At 38.5% G+C, this 20,871-nt stretch overlaps 2 protein-coding genes across 2 annotated transcripts in view; both read left to right on the top strand.

Moving 5' to 3' along the window:
• Positions 1-11,100, top strand: part of odad2 (outer dynein arm docking complex subunit 2) — a 34,935-nt gene extending 23,835 nt beyond the window's left edge. Inside the window, exons 16-21 of the mRNA XM_086151589.1 lie at positions 4-184; positions 271-332; positions 2,495-2,609; positions 5,057-5,245; positions 5,435-5,656; positions 10,474-11,100. Of these exons, the coding sequence (XP_086007715.1) occupies positions 4-184; positions 271-332; positions 2,495-2,609; positions 5,057-5,245; positions 5,435-5,656; positions 10,474-10,578 (874 nt within the window). The 3' untranslated portion in view covers positions 10,579-11,100. The remainder of the gene's footprint in view (positions 1-3; positions 185-270; positions 333-2,494; positions 2,610-5,056; positions 5,246-5,434; positions 5,657-10,473) is intronic.
• Positions 11,101-19,008: 7,908 nt separating this feature from the next.
• mkxa (mohawk homeobox a) overlaps positions 19,009-20,871 on the top strand; it is a 32,000-nt gene continuing 30,137 nt past the window's right edge. The window contains exons 1-2 of the mRNA XM_086151588.1: positions 19,009-19,098; positions 19,786-20,032. Coding sequence (XP_086007714.1) covers positions 19,863-20,032 — 170 coding nt within the window. The 5' untranslated portion in view covers positions 19,009-19,098; positions 19,786-19,862. The remainder of the gene's footprint in view (positions 19,099-19,785; positions 20,033-20,871) is intronic.

Raw genomic sequence — 20,871 nt, 5'->3', positions numbered from 1 at the left:
AAGGTTCCAGGAATACAAGGCCCTAGATTCACTGGTTTGCCTACTGACGGATCAGCCTGAAGACGTGTTAGTCAACGTTGTGGGTGCTGTAAGTGAATTTGCTAAGTTACCAGCTAATAAGCTGACCCTGCGGAAGAGTGGAGTCATCAAAGCTCTAATTCACCTGCTTACTCAAACAAACGAGGTATGTTAAAGAGTATAATTAAAAAGTGTTTAATTTGCAGATGTATCTTTATGAAGATATTCTTTCAATTTGGGTAATTCTGCCAGGCACTGCTCGTGAATGTGACCAAGGCAGTGGGAGCATGTGCCACAGATACAGAAAACATGATGTAAGTCTATCTCTAACCTCAATATTGTAGGCCTTTTATTCTTACCTTTTTTGATATTACTTTATTGGATAAGGGAACAATGATTTGGAATCCATTAGAAAAATCTTTTAAGCTTCAATAAAGTGATACTTAAAATAATTGTTGTATTTTATTTTTGATGTACAGCTATGGTTCTTTTTCATCAGTTAAAGACATTGCTTTGTTTTGTGTGAACTTTTGAATATGGTTATGGTATGGTATGATATCTGAATATGGTATGGATTACCATATAGTTTTATATGATAATGTATATATGGTAATGGTAATGGTTTATATGGTAAGTAGAGTATTATAATATTAATACTAATTTGCAAGTGTAAAAGCCAAAGCAAGTGTGAAGGCAAATGCTGGTTGGACAAACAACTTTAAACTACTCTCTCAAGGGCAACAAGACTGGGAAAATATAATGAACCACAGTCCAGATCAGTCTTCATTTCTTTCCTGAAGTTAACATCACCCTTTATACTGGAGACTATTGTGGAACATCCATTTGTGTCTCATTGCCTTTATAAGACAATTAGAGAATGCAGGATATATTTTAATGAGCATTGGACACAAATTGAACTTGCCGTTCTGTGTTGATATTGTCAGTAAACTGCCGAGTCCTGTCACTATGTGACAGGGAATTGGGAAGCAAAACCCAGATGTTAAATAAAAAAACTTGCATGTGGGAAAGAATCAACTGAATGTGGCAAACTTGTATTGTAGATTTTCTCACAGGGTAATTTAATCCAGACCATGTAATTGTTAAGACTTTGTTCTTGACTGTAATCAAATTTATTTCACTGACTGCTTCTTGTATTTTCTATTCTTGGATTGATGTGATAATTAAATCAAAATTAATTGAGGCAAATTATTCATGCTATCAAACAAAGATGCCACACAGATTTCTACAAAATCCCTTCATGTTTTAATTAGTTAATTTTACCAACAAATCTGTCATTGACCAAAATCATAATGTTGTCATTGTCATGCTCATTCTGTCCATCAACTATTAAAAGCAAAAAGCCATACATTGATAATTTTCAAGATTTCTATATTACTCCAGTTTGTTTGGTGCTGTATTTTCAGCCAGTAGACCGAATATATGTATTTTGGGACAACAAATGCTTTAATGAAACCTCACATAGTCACAACAGTGTGAATACTTCGTTTTGTGATTAAATGGTTTGTTTTTGCCCTCACTAATACATCACTGTGAGCTTCAGCTTCACTGCTAATCTGTTTCATGCCTGCTTCATTGAAAGATAGAAGTCTTTTGGAAAATGGTTCAATGCTTTGTTATGAATTTAGGAGACCCTCAAACTGGAATCTGATGTTGTGATTCTTGCAGCCTGATTTATGTACAAATGAAAGTCAGATGGTGAGGGCAACAGTCCTATTGAGAGAACATTCATTGCTAGTCTAAGGAGATACTATGATTAGGGAGTGTTTAAGTAATTATGACAGTATTCAATGTTGACCTCGTTGGTAGACGCACACACATGGGGAATACGTTACATGTTATTTATGCTAGACAACGGTTGCACTGTGGTGTAATACTTTGAGCACCAGATCCTGAGTACAGTTTTGACTACAGTCATGCATATGACATGAAATACAGCTCTTACCTAAGTAAACTTCACTGAGACCCCATGAAATATAGAGCGACCTGTCTCTGGCTCTGTTTGATTTGGAAGGAAGTACTCTTTTTTTGGCTCTGGTTGAAAAACAAGCTACCATAAAGTGGGAGTTTGTCTCAGTTTTATTTATATATTTATGTTTGAAGGACTATACATAGATTTACCTCTGGACCCAGGATTACCAAGCCATATAGGGTGATTTGAGTAAACAGAAGTTGTGCTGGTTTCTGATCTGTGGAGGAAGTGAGCAACGTTGAAGGTAAGCGTCGGTGAGGAGCCATCGATGAGATCCATTGATCTTTCGATCCAGTGAAGCACATTCTACATTGAAGTCCAGCCAGCTATTGCTCAGGGTAATGCAGCGAGTTTCCCAAGATAAACAACCATGGGATTATTCTTAATGAGAGAAAATAAATTCAGCCTAGTTGCTAATCTTTCTATTTATTCTGTATTGATTTCATTATTAGTAACTCTTCTCACACCCTTTTCTTTCTTTCAAAGGATCATTGACCAGCTTGATGGAGTCCGCTTGGTCTGGTCCTTGTTGAAAAACCCAAGCACAGATGTGCAAGCCAGTGCTGCATGGGCCATATGTCCATGTATTGAAAATGCAAAGGTACCACAAATTGCAGGTTTCACATGACATTTAGCACAATTGTCTTCTTCCTCCATATGCTTCCCTGCCTATGTAGAATAACAAAGCTTTGTAGACAGCCAGAGGTCTCTTTGTTTTTCTGTTCTTTCATAATGAATAATTATTTGAAAGTTATAACCAAGCTAGAAACAAAACAGAAGTTCACTCATATCACCACGTTTGTCTCCTGAGTGCTCCCTCTAACCTGCTGCTGGGAAGTTACCAGGGGCAGGGCCGTGTCAGAGAGGAGGCTTACATGCACCAAGGCCTAATAAGAAGCAGAGAAGCCTCTTTGGCACACTGAGGTTGTTGAATTTGGAAGCAAGCAGCCAGAATGGCCGAGTAATATCCTGTGGCGTGGTTTCTGATTCCCCAGATGAAAATCCTCCCTTAACATGCTACTCATTACAGAGGCACACGATATGGGCATATAGCTGAAAGTGGTATAATTTTCCCCTCTGATCATGAATAAACCCACAGCATGTCATAGAGTATACCTTTGAAAAAACATATATAATGTAAGATATTCCTGTTCAAGATAATAAAACATGTAACTTAAGGGCCGCTAGTTTATGAAAGGTTGGAGAGCATAAAACACATTGGCAGGAGTCTGAGGCACTGTCATTTACCCCCCAAAATGTTTTTTTTTCAGATTGTCATTTTCATTGAGGCAAACATTTTCCCCAGAGTAACAGTCTGATTAAAGTGAGGCAGGTACATTTTTCTATAATGTTGTCTCAGGGAAAAGGCCCTTTTCCCTCTTTACAGGGTAGAATTTCTCTGGAGGATAAGTGCAGAGACAATGATGCATGGTAGCCATATGGAGGAAAATAAAGGAGGACTGAGGATCTGTTTTACAGGTTACCACAGTTTCACAATGTTTGTCTGGATGTCAGTGAATCAATTCAGAGGAAATGCATGACTATCCTTTTAGAGTGTTTTTCAGGGACACACTAAAGAGCTACATAGCTCCCTTTACCTGTCAAGTTAAAGGCCATGACATTGATGCATTGGTGCAATTACCATTGGGAAAAAAAATGCCAGGAAAAATAAGGAACTTGTTAATTTATACACTTCTTTACAATGCACATGTATATTATAGAGGGCTTTCACATTATATATTATTATTATAATTGTGTCTCTATTCTAGTTTCAATAATGGTAATGCAGAAGAGAGAGGAAAAGGTAAAAAAAAAACTCTATGCACAGCCTAACAATGCTGTGACGTTTTTTATATAGGTGGGCTCATCCCGATCATGAAAGGGGTTATGGCTAGTCTATTGCAGCTGGTGATTTGAGTGCTTCTTCCCAGTCAGCTATCATCAGTATTCCTGAAGGAGGGCTTCCTGTGTGTGTGTGTGTGTGTGTGTGTGTGTGTGTGTGTGTGTGTGTGTGTGTGTGTGTGTGTGTGTGTGTGTGTGTGTGTGTGTGTGTGTGTGTGTGTGTGTGTGTGTGTGTGTGTGTGTGTGTGCGCGCGTGTGTGCGCGCGCTCACACAAGGACTGCCCCCTTCATTCTGTTCTCGAATGTGCTCATGACTTAGCGCCTGGCAAGACTTTACAGGCTCCATGCATCTCAAAATAGCCAAATTAAATTAAATATCAAGGCTATGTCCATCTCTTGTGGAGACTTTACATTCATCTTTTTAATCTTTTTTTTTTTTTTTTCTTTCTCTTATCAAGGCTGAATATTATATATTGTCCTTAATTTAATTAAAAGAGTAAAGCCCCACAGTGTACTGCACATGAATTTTGTGATTTCTCTGCCACATTTTAGTTGTCAACATGCAACTGTATGTTAAAACAAGTGAAATTAAGCATGCTCTGTGATTTAGATCGAATTGTCCATAATTGCATGGGTTCTTGGGAAATTTTTGTTCTATTTTCAAATCACTAAACATCATATACCCAGGCACCATGATGTCTTCTTCTGTGGCTGGCAATGTAGTAAGTTGTGACTTTAAACGGTAGCCTGACATGCCAAACTGTACTCAAGCCAGCATCTCTGCAAGCTGTTCTGCTGTGGTTCTCACAGCTCTCCCTTCCAGCCCATTGGTTCAGTGTAGCATTACTCCATAAGTGGCTGAGAGTCCTGTGGTACCTGGTGATGCCATGTACTCAAGCCTTGAATGCTTGCCTTCACACTGAGGAAAGACATTTATTTGTCATCTCTAAGCTCTAAATGTCATGTTTTGTCCTCATTATGACAAGTAAGGAATGAAAGCCAATAAACAGTTCAGCCAAAGGAAAGAAGGAATATTTTACTATATTGCAGGTTGCTCTGGCCTTCTTTCTAGGGTGATGATAAATATTTTATGCTAACTTTTCTAAACATATTACCCTCTATGGCCTTTTCTATTTTGAAATCATCCTTGTCTTGATTTTAATTTCCACAACTAAAGCAGTTAATAACAATGTTTTGTGACTTTAGGATGCAGGGGAAATGGTTCGTTCCCTTGTTGGTGGATTGGAACTGATTGTTGATTTGCTGAGGTCTACGAACATGAATGTACTGGAGAGCATTTGTGCGGCCATCGCCAAAATAGCCAAAGACAAGGACAATCTGGCAGTCCTCACTGATCATGGTGTCGTCCCATTGTTAGCCAAGTTAGCTAACATCGTAAGTAGATTTTAGCAATGCAAACAAACATCAAGAGTTCAATAACGATGCACTTCATGTAAATGTATTTACAGCTTTATAAAAGTATAGCTGCACCATTCCTACCGCTTCAAGCAATGAACCAGCAAATGTGTTTTATATTGCATATCTCCAACCACTGGGTGAAATTGAATTCTGCTTTCTACATAGACTGATGATCACATCCGATGCCATCTGGCTCAGGCCATCGGCAATTGCTGCATGTGGGGAAACAACAGGACAACGTTTGGGGAGGCTGGGGCCGTGGCCCACCTGGTTTGTTACCTAATGTCAAACGACAGGGCAGTCTCTCAAAGTGCAGTGAAGGCCCTGTTCCAACTATCCAAGGATCCAAACAATTGCATCACCATGCACAAGAAGGGGGTTGTTGAGGTCAGTTGACTGTTGCCTCCATTATATTGCACTCTTGAAGATTATTCATGAATTATTTATCAATTTATTCATTTCATTTAGATGTTACAAAGACGAAATCTGACAAAATTGCATTCAGGTTTGTAAATGAGGAAATGTGTGAAACACTGCTTAATAACATTTTTAAAGAACTTGTTTGAGAACCTTTGATCGAATTAGCAGAAACAAGATGTTTTTATTCAGCTACAGAAACATGACTCTGCTTTCTACCCATCATGGGAATTCAGAAAAGCAAATAGCTCAATGTGTGCAAAGTGCAATTTCTCTGGTAGACCCTACATGCCATAACAGCGCAAGTCAAAAGGTTGTAGCTGGGGGAAACTGTTGCCAAGGTCTGTTCCTGGATGTCAGGAGAGAATCCAGTATTGGTACAGGTCAGTCCAAGGAATAGGGTCTCAGCTGTTCAAGGGTAGAACAAAACACAGTTTTTATAAGAGGCTTGCAAAATTTGAGATTGTTTCCTTATACAGTCAGGTTTCACAAAGCTTCTTTCACATCTGAAATGAATATTTGGCTTTCAAAGATAATGCTGTTACGCTGTTGCAGCCTCACGTTTTTTTTCCAAGTTTATAAGAACTTTATCTGCGATAAAAGTCTGTAGTCTGTAGGGTCCAGTGCTGGAGATAATTGGTTTTCTGGCAGTCATAAAGGAAATAATTTGTGTGTGTGTGTAATGTCATACCAACATTACAGTTACTGAATAAACTCCTGTTTTTTATATATATGTAATAATGACACAAAAATTTAAGGATTGAAATAATATAGTCCTTTATTAGACCAACATAAGGGGAAATATTTTCAGTTGTGAATAACAGTTAGCTGATCACACTGGAATTTCATTGGTACCAGGGTTTTGGCTATCCACCATTGCCATATAGATGGTACCGCTACCCTGTGTGAATGCCAACCATTACAAAAGCTGAAGAGATGAATGCTTTTATAATGCGAGTGATGTTTGAAGAGCAAAGCTTTGGGCTCTAGGATTTCTGAACTTGCTGCTCCAGTTAGTTACCTACTGTACTGTATATCACCAAAAAAGTCTGCATTCAACACCCTCAGTTTGTTTTGTTAATCTACCTGTTAAGAGTTGCAACACTACTCCATTATTTATTTTTGGATATTTAAAGACCTCAATTACCAAAAGCCACAAAAGTGCACTACTACTGCGCTTGTTAGAACCCAACATAAAAGTACAGACACCCCTATTGTTCAGTCGCAGCCAACTGAGAAAGGGATTACGTCCTACCTTCATGACCCCAAAAAAAATTGCAGGGTTAGGGCTTATCACTTTTCACTATGTCCTTCAGTTAACTACTTGGAACTGGAGACTGCTTATGGTAAATGAGATTATTTGATCTTTCCATATTGGATGGAAAGGGTTTGATATGAAATTGTATGTTTAAAAGAGTGCCTAATGTACATTTCTTGACTTCCTTTTATATTATTCCAGTTGTAATTCAAAGACCATTTTGATGCCATTAAGACATTCCAAGCTAATGATACCCCTAATACACTGTGAAGTTTAAAATTAGCAAAGGTATCTTAAATGCCAAAGCTGGCTGAGGGAAACAAAAGCTTAATCTTGTATGGATGATCACTTTGGACAAGATCAAACATCACTTTAATTGGAAAACATTAGTTTATCAACTCATGATTTTGTTTTATTCCTTCCAATCCCTTATGATTGTGTCAATTCTGTTCTTTAAAATTAGCGCACTAAATATTGTCTTCCTCGAGTGACTTTTATTCATTCTTATTTTGTTGTCTACATTTGCCACAATCTCATCCGTGCAATATTTTAGCTAATTAGGTCATACTCATTAAATTGATTCAGGTGCTTCCTCTCAAAAGAAACACATGCCAAAGGAATAGAGATGTTTTGGCAGGCAGATGAAGCACCCTTGCCATTTGATTTGATATCTACTCTTGATATCTCACAGTTTTATACGGATGTGCTTCATTTTGTGTCATGTTCAAAATCAACATACCACCCACTGTGGTATGCATAGCCTCTAAGAGACTGGGAATTGTTTGTTGAAGCCATGAATTCTTGTAGACTCTTTCAGCCAGCAAATTCTACTGAAGACTTATTCTTAAGGATAGCTTTGTGAAGATAATTGATAAAAATGACAAAATCCAAATGGTGATTATTGGTAACTTTCAACTGATAGAATTCAAATTATTTATTCTTTACCAAGACCTGCTGTGTATGTGAGACTCTTTACTCATCTAAATGAGAGGAAAAAAAAATGTCCTTTTGGGACCTTGAGTAAACCTCTGGCTCAACAGGATTTTTGTGTGTGCCATTATTTTTGTGTCTTATCGTGCTGGCCTGAAAGTATATGAAGGGAAAGCAGGAAAAGCGCACCAAAGGGCAGACTAGTTTTATGCAGAATATTATAGATAGAATACCAACAGTTCATTTTAATTTCCATGTAACTCATTGATTTTGAAGGTCTTTTATGAAGACTGTATTTAAAGGTCCTTGAAATAAGATGTTTTTTCGCCCGGTTCAGAAACTAATCTTTATCCTTCAGGTAATAAATAACTCAGTGTTTTGAAAGAAAATTTTACTTGGTAGTCATAGGCTTAAAAGTTGCTCTTGCCCATCCTGTCTCACAGATATGGCAAGCTAATAGACTTTGGGTCACTTGAAGCTGCAAGGAATGTTGTTTAACTTGACTTCCCTAACCAGCCTCCCCAGGATCCAGTTAAACATGGCTGTCTTTTTATGCGTTTGCACATGAATCCTGTGACATGGAATATCGTCAAGGAAACAGCAATGGATGTTCAGTGGACTAAGGAAAATGTAGGCCTGCAGGTGCATAGGGTTTAACCAAGACAGTTAACACCATAAAACTTCCAATGAGTATTAGGATCTATGTCCCCATGGACCAACACACAATGTCTGTTCCTCCCACTACCATGTTGTCCAGTTGAAGAAGGGGAACATGTGTCCTAGTCTCCCTCTAGGAGCTCCAGACTTTCTGTTTTTCCCTGTAAAAACCTCAAAAACTCTGGGTTCTCTTTCTGAACATGGGGGAAGTGTTCATGTTGCCACAGTCAGGAAATATGCAAACAAGTAATGTATTATGTTCTCTGAGAACCCAGCTGGGAGGGACAGAGTCTGCCAGAAAATGTCAGCGAAGAGAGACAAATTTATATTAGCCTAGCTTTGAGCTTCGAGAGAACTTATTTGGCGATGCCTGAATAACTGGCTATGAGATTGACCAAAACACTACCTCTGCCACCCCTTAGGCCTCCTCTCTTTTCACAAAAAAGGCCTTTGTAGTGAGCTTCATGTTTTCTGTAGCCTATGGACATAAGTACTCAAGGTGTTTTGGATACTCTTTAATAATCTTTAAAAAATTTACTTCTCAACATTACTGCATTGAGAGATCCTCAGCCCTCTGACTGACACATGGCTTGAGTCCCCAAAATGAAGCAATTTCAATCCCAAAGAATTATATCATTCTCAACTCCACTTACCACTCTCACATCTCTCTGAGACCCAGAGACTCTTGCTGAATATTATTGGTCATGTCATTGACTTTTTCTGTTTTGTGAACACTAAGGAAATGGGAAATGTCATTCTATGGCTTGTTTGGCGGTTTGCTAACCACTCAAACATGCACACTGATTTTTGCATATTTTCATGGTCGGGTTTCAAATTGAATCTCAGCTTTGCTTCTACATTAAACATGAAATATATGGAGGAAAAGAGATTGACAAAATGTTCATAGACATTCTTGGAATCTTTTAGCTACGCCATTGGGTGGCCTAAAAACACAATTGGTTTATATGTTAATATGTTTTGCCTTTAATTTATTTAATTTACAATAACTTTTTTGACAGTCATTGAACAAGAGGAGACATTGCTGCTTGCAAAAAGGAAATATTCCAACCAATGTTTGCAAAACAATTATATGCCTGCTCAGAAAACTGCAGAATACTTATTTCTCAAAGAATATTTTTCAAAATTCATTGCGTTCTGTTGACAACATTTTGATGTATAGGGTGGGAGGGGGGTTACAAAAGGGACTCAGACATCACAGTACTGCTAATTTGGGGGATATAATAATGTACAGTCCATCATTTGTGTAAGGAAGACTATCAAACGTATACTGTATGCAAGTTCAGATAGAAAACGTCAATGCCATAATATTGTATGATTGTATGAGGAAGAATGCATTTAACACTTAAGATACATACATGGCATCAGTTTTCATATTAGCATTTATATAAATTTTATTTTGACCCCACTACCACCCACAAGTGAAAGTTGGGATTTAGCTCAAAAAAAATTTAGCTTTAAAAAAAAAAAAAATCATTTTGAAGTATTTCATATGTTTGTTAAATTTTTCATTGGTACCAACAAAATATAACTCTGTCAAACATGCACATTTCCTGATTTTGATTGCAATTGAAATAAATCATTGTTATCCAAAAGACATTTCTCAGACCGTTAAAGTCTTAAAAGATGCATTAAACCAAATACTAACATTCTGATATGATGCAGTCTCTCGAGAGAGGGAATGTCTGTCAGTTAGCAGTTTTTGCTGTCCATTCTGACCTGCCTGAATTTATTGCCGCAAATAAGACATGAGGAATACATGCAGACACTGCAGTTTGAAAGTATCACATAACTACTACATAATATATCATCCCAGCCCATATGTGTGCTCACATGATATGTTCATATACATTTCATTAATGATTTACTAATTCACTATGTTGCTAATGTCAGCCATAACCTCTGTCACTGTCTAATCCTGTAGCCCCTGATCTACTTTATTGGCTCTGATGACGAGATGCTCCAAGAAGTTGCAGCAAGTTGTGTGCGCAACATCCGTCTTCTTGCCCTGGCGAATAGGGAAAACTGAAGTTACATTTTTGTTGCATCAGAGTATACAAACATGAGGGTTGTCTGTTTTTTTTTCATCTTGTTGAAATTATAACGATAAAGATGTAATATTAAAAGTAAAAAGAATGCCTTGTTTTGATAATGAAGTCATAATCATAAATGACAAAAGTTAAAATTTTCAATAGTATGAGTGTTTTCATTATAATTTTCATTTTTTTCATCATATAATGTTTTTCTATGTATTGATGCACTCATGAGAAGGAGGAGAAAAATTAAATTTAATTCAGTAATATGTCTTATTTATTTTAGTCATACTGGCATGATGTTGACACTTTTAAGTTCAGACATTTGAAGAATATGCTTTAATTTTTCTCCATATTGTATGTTTGCAAGTAACCAAAACATTTAAATATTATATACGTTTGAATATTGTCAGCTGCGTGTTGGATTGGCAAGTGGAGAACAAACAGTGGAGAATGAATGAATACAGTTTTGACTCAGAAATAAATTGACTGATTAAACTGATTTACAGTCTAGTCAGTTTTTCACATCATGGAATATCATTTGTCATTTTTGGTTCTACGTGGCTAATTTAATATTATATATCATTGTAGGCTTTACTAAGGTTTTATAAAGCCAGATATTTCTCAGTGTATTTTCAGATGAGTTGTGGTTGTAGGTTGTTGCAACAAGTTATCAAAAATCAATGTCAAAATAACATCTTGTGTTGCAGATTTTATTTTGAGTGCTCAAAAGTTCCACTAAATTTCCAGTGTAAGCATTCACAAACATTACATTGGCATGTTATAGCCTTTTGCTGGCATTGGTTCCAATTCAGTTTCAATATAAGTTATTTAACCGTTGCAAGGAGGCTCTACGATGACCACATTTAATGTGGCAACTTTAATCTTGATACTTTACTTAAAATCAAAAGCCATTAACCTCCAACCAGCCAGCGTGTAACAGCTGATGTGAGCTTTTTCTTCTTTTTGCTCTTCCTGATTAGAAGTGTTTCAGTCTCGCCCTGTCCTCTGCCACACCCACCAACTTCATGTCCTCCTTCCTGACGTCATCTCTGTGGTCTTTCCCTTTTCCTCCTGTCTGGTAGTTACTCTTCTTTTCTCAAGTATCCAAACCATCTCAGTCTGGTCTCTTACTTTGTCTCCAAGGCATAACCTTGGCTGTCCCTCTGATGTGCCCATTAATTCCTTATTTCTGTCATTCCTTGCAGCTCCCAAATAAAATCTTAATATCTTCAGCTCTACCATCTCCCACTCTGCCTCCTATGGTTTGAGCCACAATCTTTAGGCTGTAGAGTGAGGCAGGTCTCACCACTGTCTTGAAATCCTTACCCTTCACTCTACTGACCTATCAAATAACCTCCTGTCACTCTTTTACATCCACTGCCCTTGCCTGCACTAATTCCCTCATAAATCCCCTTTTTTGCACAGGTATCTTTTTTTCTTTTTTGCTTCCTACTATGGGTTGCCAGACCTTGATTAGTCCTGAATTACATTTTCTACACAACTGTGGAAACAAAATACGGCCCATGCTTCAATATCTGAACGTGATGGTGAACCTTGACAGTATAAGTTAAAGGTTTTGAGGACGTAGAAAGTTTTAGGAGAGGATTTAGGAGCCTGGCCTGCAGGCCCATTGGTCAGAAGGCATAGTTGAGTACATTAGTTTAGCCACAAATACTCTGGGAAAGATACTACACTTTTTGGGCTTACCATGTAACACAGGAACATTATTCAAGAGAAATTAGTGGTTATGCCTCCATGCCTTGGCAAAGGCAACGATTTTAGTCAACTATGGCCACCACTGGTCACCACTCAAAATTTCATGCTTTCTGTTGCTTCAGGCTTAGCATTAAAAATAGTGTAGGTATATCCCTAATGATGCTTCTGTTTTAAAGGAAAACATCTGCCACACCCCTGTATCTCCCCTGGTTTGTCTCAACTTTGGAGACAGCAGACATTTCTCATCACATGGAGGTGATGGATTTTATCTAAATCTTGTATGACATTGCATACACAGTAGTTGAGAGGAAATTTCCTTTCTGCACACTCAAAGTTTAGTCTGTTTCTAAAGGGCTAAAATAATAAAATATTTTGATGGCTCTTGTGATAATCCATCAACTATGCCTTTAGTTTTGTAGTGAAACTTTACATTTCTTCAAGTGAAAGTTTTTATCAATAAAGGAGAAACAAGTTACAGCTCCTTCTTGATATCTGGGCTTTCTCTGAAAGAGACTTTCAGTCCCCTTTATTTTACGTTGAAAGTCATACTTCTTCTTCTTCTCCTTCTTTTGGCTTTTCCCGTCAGGGGTCGCCACAGCGAGTCAACTTTCTCCATCTAACCCTATTCTCTGTATCTTCCTCTCTCACACCAACTACCTTCATATCCTCTCTCACTACGTCCATAAATCTTCTCTTTGGTCTTCCTCGAGACCTCTTGCCTGGCAGCTCCAATTCCAGCATCCGTCTACCAATATGTTCACTATCCCTCCTCTGTACATGACCCAACCATCTCAGTCTGGCTTCTTTGACCTTCTCTCCAAAACATCGAACATGTGCCGTCCCTCTGATAGACTCATTCCTGATCCTCTCCATCCTGGTCACTCCCAAAGAGAACCTCATCATCTTCATCTCTGCAACCTCTAGTTCTGCCTGCTGTCTTTTGGTCATTGTAACAGTTTCTAGTCCATACATCATCGCTGGTCTCACCACTGTCTTGTACACCTTTCCTTTTATTCTGGCTGATAGTCTTCTATCACATAGTACCCCTGACACTTTTCTCCACCCATTCCAACCTGCTTGGACCCGTCTCTTCACCTCTTTTCCGCACTCTCCGTTGCTCTGGACTGTTGACCCTAAGTACCTGAAATCCTGCAGCTTCTTGATCGCCACTCCCTGTAGCCTCACCACTCCACCCTGTGTTCCCCTCATTCACACACATATATTCTGTCTTGCTGCGACTAACTTTCATTCCTCTCCTAGCATACCTCCACCTCGAAAGTCAAGACTGTAGCAAAAGTATACAGTATGTCTTTCCATCTTGGATTTTGTAGCTTTAGAAAGCACTGCCACTGGTACTTAAGGAGTGATGAGTGAGACAGCCTCTTTTCTCAATCCATAAATTAGCTCTCACATTATTTCAAAACACTTACAGCACCAGGTCCCTGGGTTTGAGTCTCATTTTTCATGCCAAGTTTTTGTTTTGTGGCAAGTTCAGTGGCTCCTACGACTTCATAGTTTAATGCAGTTTCTAGTGACATTTTTCATTCTTAACAGGGATTTTGTTTCCCTTATTGTGATGATTCCTTCAAAAACTTGTATCAGTCCAAACATTTAGAAATTGAAGTTTGAATTTTTTTTGTCTTGTACCAACCTTGACATTGAAGAAGTTGTTAAACCTTAGATATACGGTTGCCCTGATTTAATGGTACCTGGAAGGTATGGCTGAAACACTGATTGGTCATAAAATGCATAGGCTAGGAACAATGGATGTCCTCCAAAAACTTTTTAATGTTCAATGTACCGTCATATTTGAGTAATGTTACTTTTATCACATCACACCAGGACCTCACTTGGACCATCAACCCTACATCACTAGCAAAGAAGGCACAGTAGCGCCTCTATGTCCTTAACAAACACAAGCAAGTGAAAGCCCTCACACCCATCATGAACACTTTCTACCAGGGCACCATTGACGGCATCCTGACCAGCTGTATCACTGTGCAAGACGGAAGCTGCACAGACTACAACAGAAACATTCTGCCATATTTCGTGAATACAGCTGGAGAGATCATTGGTGCCCTTCTCCCCTCTCTGAAAGACATGCACACCACCTGCCTCACCTGCAAAGCCCCCCTTAATTGTGAGTGACGATGCCCTCCGGGAGAAGGTACCGGAGCCTCCTTGCCCACTCAACCAGACTCACCAACAGCTTCATACACCTGTCTGTCAGGATGCTGAACTATTCCTTCCTCTCCCACCCTCTCCTCTGCCCCCTCCAAAGATGCATAAGTCTCTCCCTACTCTCTACTCCCTCTGGTTGTTCTGGCCTTGATGCTCTGCAGCTTCCTACCCAAGGGAAGGGGTACAGCAGTTTTTGGGCCAGCTGAATGGGGTTTGCCCTCGTAGGTCTTGCCCTGCTCCTGCTGATAAAAATGTCCTCAATGGAGGGAGGGCTACTCCATTGACCTCTGAGCAACTTTCAGCTCTCTCTTTAGGAAGCAGTCAGCACTGATATGATGAAAGTCGCCTGCCTTAGCCTCCTTTGGAAATGAAGGCATCAGTTTGCCTGCTTTTTGATTCCAGCAGTGCTGATGGACCATTCCACAGCTGGTCGTCACTGTTGAGTGGGGGAGTTCTCAAATATCTATGACTAGCTCCTTTGCCCTTACTACAGTAATTGTTGTCCCAACACCATTTCACCACATCCTCCACCTCCTGCTAATACGAAGATTCATCATCCTGGGATATCAGACCTACCACTACTATGTCATTCGTAAATGTCTGCAGTTTGCAAAGGAATCTATCTCTTTGCATTTGTATTGAATCAGAGTAATGTGGATTCATGGATTCCCATTCTTTTATTGAAATTTCATATATACACTACTGTTTCTGAAAAAACAAAACAAAACAAAAGGTTATTAATATTGTTATTTATTTTCATTCCAGTGATGCTATTTGCAACCAGTAAATGGTGAAGATAAGGTGTGTCAAATCAAAATAAACAGTGGGCCAAATTTTAAAAAACTGGTACAAGTCAAGGGCTGGACTGGTTTCCTTGTTTATTTAGAATTTAACTAAACTAGAAATTACCTTATTTGACATATTGAACTTGGAACGAACCCTAAAAGTTATTGCCTGTAAAAGAACATTTATTACTAAATAAAAAGAATGAAAAATTAAAGTCAAACAAAATTGGTTGCATGCATCTCTTCAGGCTCTGTCTGCAACTTTTCGAGAGTAAATTAACATGTAAACAGTTTTTTAGGGGGAACAGCCCAAAAATAATGTCCCTCAAAGAAGATCTCCGAAAAGAAGACACATAGATTTGCCCTCTACATCCGCGAACAGACGCTCTGCCTCCCACCAGCCATGTTTTCAAAGTCAGGCTTCTGTTAACCATTTTGCGGGCAGAAGGATAGCTGAAGTTCTGTGACAAGGATTGAATAGCTGGATTAGGTTTCTGATGAACAAGTGAGGTGTGGACTCAGCTAGTGGGCTTAGTATTTCACATGCCAATGCACTGACAGTGTATTGCTGTACTTGTAGTATTATGGTGGTGCATGCTATATAAAAGCATTCCAGCTCTAAGAGTAGTTTGATGTTATCATGGGTGCAAAGATAAATCATTCAAGGACCAGGTGTAGCCCATGGGGCTTGAGTTTGACATGATTGGCGTAGATTCTATTTGTTTGATTTGGGATTTTGCACACTAATTTTACCAAAAATATTATGGAAATTTGTCACAAAATATCCACTCTCTGAAATATAATGTTAGAGAGTGATCCTAATTCATGCTGGTCTAAGTTGAAGCCTGTAAAGAGGAGACCGAGGTTATCACAAGAAATAACACAGACAAGTGACTATTCTTTTGAGCTCTGCAGAGGTGGAGACTCAGCGCGCTCTTTGGAGGCAAGATCCAGAGAATCCCACCGAGTTCCTCCTTGCTCGGCCTTTTATTGTGTGAATGTGTATTGGTGTTGTTGACAAGATCATATACAGGGAGAGGATAATTCCTGTTTACATTCAGGGGGTTAAGTTCCTTATCAGGGGGTAGGTTCCCATTTGCTTTGCAGTCATTTGGCAGACGCTTTCACCCGACGCGACATACAGTGGAGGTGCCGGGGATTGAACCCAGGACCTCATGCATGTGCTTTACCACTGAGCTGCAACACCTTTATGCTTACTTGAATATACAATCATGGGGGTAGGTTCCTGTTTGAGGACAAAGGCCATTTGTGCTCACACGTCTGTCTGTCTTCATATGAGTAGTCGAAATAACATAGCTATGAATATAGAGAGAAAACTCTAACATATAACTTCTGCCTCTACCTGGGAATCAGGCAGGAAAAGATTGACGATTTGTAAAAGAACGTCATTGCTAGGGTGACGCAAAGGGAGGGCCTCTATGATTCCAAGATATAAATAACAGCTAAAAGGTCCAATTTGCCAATTTAAACAAGCTCTTATCAGGCAAGAAGTAAATATATGCATAAATAAATAAATAAATAAACCCTCTCTGATCTTAATAAAAGTGATCACATGACATGATGTTAGTAAAAGTTGACTTACCTTGTTAAAGTAAATAAGCACGAATATGCAATAATTATGGGAACTTAACTACTCATAGGTGTCCCATTGCTTAGTCACATCTTTTGAATGACCTTGGATAAACCACAAAGTAACAGACAACCTCAGAACATATGACTCATGAGTATATGATGGGACAGGGATTATACTGGCAGGCAATAATAGGGCTCATTGGCATTTTCGTTTCATTATATGATGAGAATGGCTTGTCTTCGGACACTGAAAAAACATTTTTAAATTTTATGCTGTTTGAATTATTGTTATAGCTTTTCCACATAAAGAAAACATGGGAAACTCCTATAACATTTTAGTGTCTTCCTGATACAATTCTGAGTTCCTATGTTAGTTCATTACATCGCCAGTTCTCTACATATATTTTAAATGCATTTTGACTTCTTGCCCTCACACAGACCTCTTCTAGAGTGACCTCCTCAGTAGCGAAGGAAATTATGGCAATCACAGCAAAGGCAAAATGAACCACTCACCAATGGATCAACTCTTCATTTTATGTATCCTGTGCAACTTGTCATTGTTATAGCTTAATCCATCCATCCATCCATCCATCCATCCATCCATCCATCCATCCATCTTCTACCACTTCATCCTACACTCAGGATTACGGAGATGCTGGAGCCTATATGGCTTAATTGTCTTTTAAAATCTTTAGAAATATTAGTTGCATTATATTCATATCAATTTGAAACCAAAGTAGCAAAGGAAAGCTACAACATGGTTGATTAGCATGGTTGATTAGCTATATATTTATATATATATATATATATATATATATATATATATATATATATATAGCTAGATAGTATATATATACACACACACACACACACACACACACACACACACACACACACACACACATACACACACACACACACACACACATATATATAGTAATTGATGTGTGTGTGTATATATATATATGCATGGTCTCCCAGAATATTTGTATATAAAAACATTCACACACTCACACATAGATATATAGATATAGATTTTGATAAATTGACCTCATTGCAGGTTGAATAAAGATGCATTCATTTTTCTTCTATTATATATAAATGGTATTGTGTACATTATAGATAAGATCCATCATGTATCGTTGGCTCTCGATGTTTGCATAGAAGGATTGAAGGAAATGGTTTGTTTAAGGAGGCAGAATGCAGGGGGGTTAGATGATTAGTGGAAGACAGTTTCCGGTAGTTCTTCAATTGAATGAACTGAACCGTCCTGTATGTCAGTATTTGAAATTCCCTGTGTGTTACTGATCACAATTTCCAAAATATATACACAAAGTGTGGATTGGTGGCTGGAGAACACTGTTCTTGAATATGGCACAGAGCTGCTATACTGCTCCTTTAATTTCAGACGACAGTGTTGAACCACAGTGTTGAAATCAATAAAGCTAAAGCATGATCCTGTAATGTTAGGAAGGCAACTGCACAAGTTTTTGTAGTTTGTTGTTTTATCTTTCTCAGAATGATTTGCCAATAATTGTCTGAAGGGACCACAGTAAATTTATAGTTACTGATTTTCTTCAATGATTATATGAAAAAAAAAACCTACTTACAAAACTTGCAATATACTTGAAATATAGTAAAGTATTTCGAAAAACAACCCATGAGGTCTGCAGCTGACCAAAAATCACTTTATGAAGACCCAGATCAGTTTATCCCCAAATGATGATCTAAACACTGTGATGCAGCAGAAATTATTCTGTTATTTGTTATTTTTGTTATTTCGTTATTTTGTATAACAAAATTCTCCAAAACCAACATTGGAATTTAAAAAAAATCTATCTATCTATCTATCTATCTATCTATCTATCTATCTATCTATCTATCTATCTATCTATCTATCTATCTATCTATCTATCTATCTATTGCCTGCTAAGCAGTGTGCAACAAACTGCAGTGTGGCGCTTCTCTCCCTCCCCCTCAGTCGCTGGTGCGGGCCCTTGAAGCGGCGTAAACTATCCACAGAATGTTCGAAGACTCAAGCTGCATGCGAGGAAACATGAGCAGGGTGAGATATTCAGAGTACAGGGCCGGGCCGCGCAGGTCGCTGGATAAAGCGGAGGAGGAGATCGCTGCCAGGGTGGTAAAAGCTCCGGATCTCAGGACGGGAACATGTGAGCAGGGAGTGACAGTGGATTACTGTGATATACAGCAGGGAGGCGCAGGAGGGGCCGGGGACAGGTAACCAAACCTGATACATCGTTACACTTACTAAAGTAGCAGACTTTGACAAAGACTTTGTGACGCTGACGTTTGGGATACAGCAGGACAAACTCAACTGAAAACCTGTTTGGCACACTTTTAGATGGACAGGTCCAAGCGTTGAATTTCCATTCACACGTAGATAGACCTAAATGTACACTGCTCGGTGTAGGGATACTAATAAATCCGGTCAGCATAGCCCGGCGAATACTTAAAACCAGGCAGGTATAACGTTTAAAATTAATAGAAACGCATCTTCTCTGTAATGTGATTAAATCATTTCTACACGTTTCCTCATCATTGTGCGCTGCTAAGATGAAAAGGAAGGATGTTTCGCTCAGTCATTCCACATCTACTTCCTTGCTATGACAGTCTTAACTGTGTTTTTTCGTTTGTTTAGAGCTTAATGATTTCAAACCTTTTTTGCATTGAATATCCGTCACAATTGCGAAAAATAAGTGCAGTTCTTTAATATGTCTTCAGTTATTTTTGTGTTCACTGTATTGTCGGAGCCGACATGGAGAGAGTAACACGATTCCTGTGGGGATCGAAGTTGCTTTTTGTCTTAGGAATTATAAATTCTATTTTCATTTTACGGACGTTAAGGACTCATCTGTTTCATAGTGATTATTAGATTGATGCAGTGCCATAATTTCCTTTTTACAGGAGACATACGGAATAGCTGTGACATTTGGGGAGTTTGTTATTTTTGCACGAATAAGCTGTGGAATATCTGCTCAAAGATGAACACTGTAGTCAAACTAAGCGGCCAGGCCCTGTTTGAGGAGAAGGCAAAGGAGGTGGAGATGAACAGCAGAAATTACCTCGAAGTAATTGATGGCCAACATCCAGACCTTCTTTCCAGCAGCCAGACCATCAGAACCAACCAGGCCATCCGACATCAGCGGAGTGGGTATGTGAAGCATTCTGATGCTGATGGCCAGTATGTGTGTCCTGTGTTAACATGTGGATTAACTGGAATCGTGGACCCCTGACCCTTAACACATAACACATAACACATAACACATAACACATAACACATAACACATAGAGTGAAAGGTAGAAAAATAATAGTCTTGTGAAAAGGCCATGAGATGATATTGCGAAAAATCAGAGACAATAGGGAAATGAAACGCAAAACAGATATATTGGGAATAATTCATGTGTGCACATTACATTTTTATCAGTGAAATACAAAACTGTTCACCGACCTTCAAATTTATGTTGTCTGCTCACGTTTTTACTATACCCATAAATCTCGATGCCAGCATACATTCAAAAGAATCTAGAATGATAATCCAGTATGTTGTTTATATGATAGGTAAACAATGGAATAAATGTCCACAAATTTTCCACAGAGGTTATTAAAGTATCGACAGCTAATTATCATAGGAGAAATTCTTCTTACTGCAAAGCAGTAAGAAGCATGTCTTATAGAGGATCAATCTGTTTCAGGCGAATAGAATTTCCCGGGGCGGGTACAGTCACTCATGGAAAGTTCTCAAGTCTTTTATTGATATTTTTATATACCTTTTTCAAGTAGCACATTTCAGAAAAAAAGCTGTTTGAACCTTTCAGTGCTTTTTTTAACTTTTTAAAGCAGCTTTGTTAAGGATAAAAATCAAGTTACTGATTGTGTGGTGTGTTAATATATCAACATTAATACAGGATGGTGGATGATTAAACCAAGGTGTGTGTCTAAGCTGTATTTGGAATCAAAGAGTAAAATATTCTTCATGATCTTCATACCTA

Source organism: Fistularia commersonii, chromosome 8 (assembly GCF_037954325.1).
Source record: "Fistularia commersonii isolate RoL2024-O1a breed Wild chromosome 8, RoL_Fcom_v1.0, whole genome shotgun sequence".
NCBI lineage: Eukaryota > Metazoa > Chordata > Actinopteri > Syngnathiformes > Fistulariidae > Fistularia > Fistularia commersonii.
The sequence above is the reverse complement of the archived record's forward strand: the minus strand, read 5'-3'. Positions and strand labels throughout refer to the sequence as shown.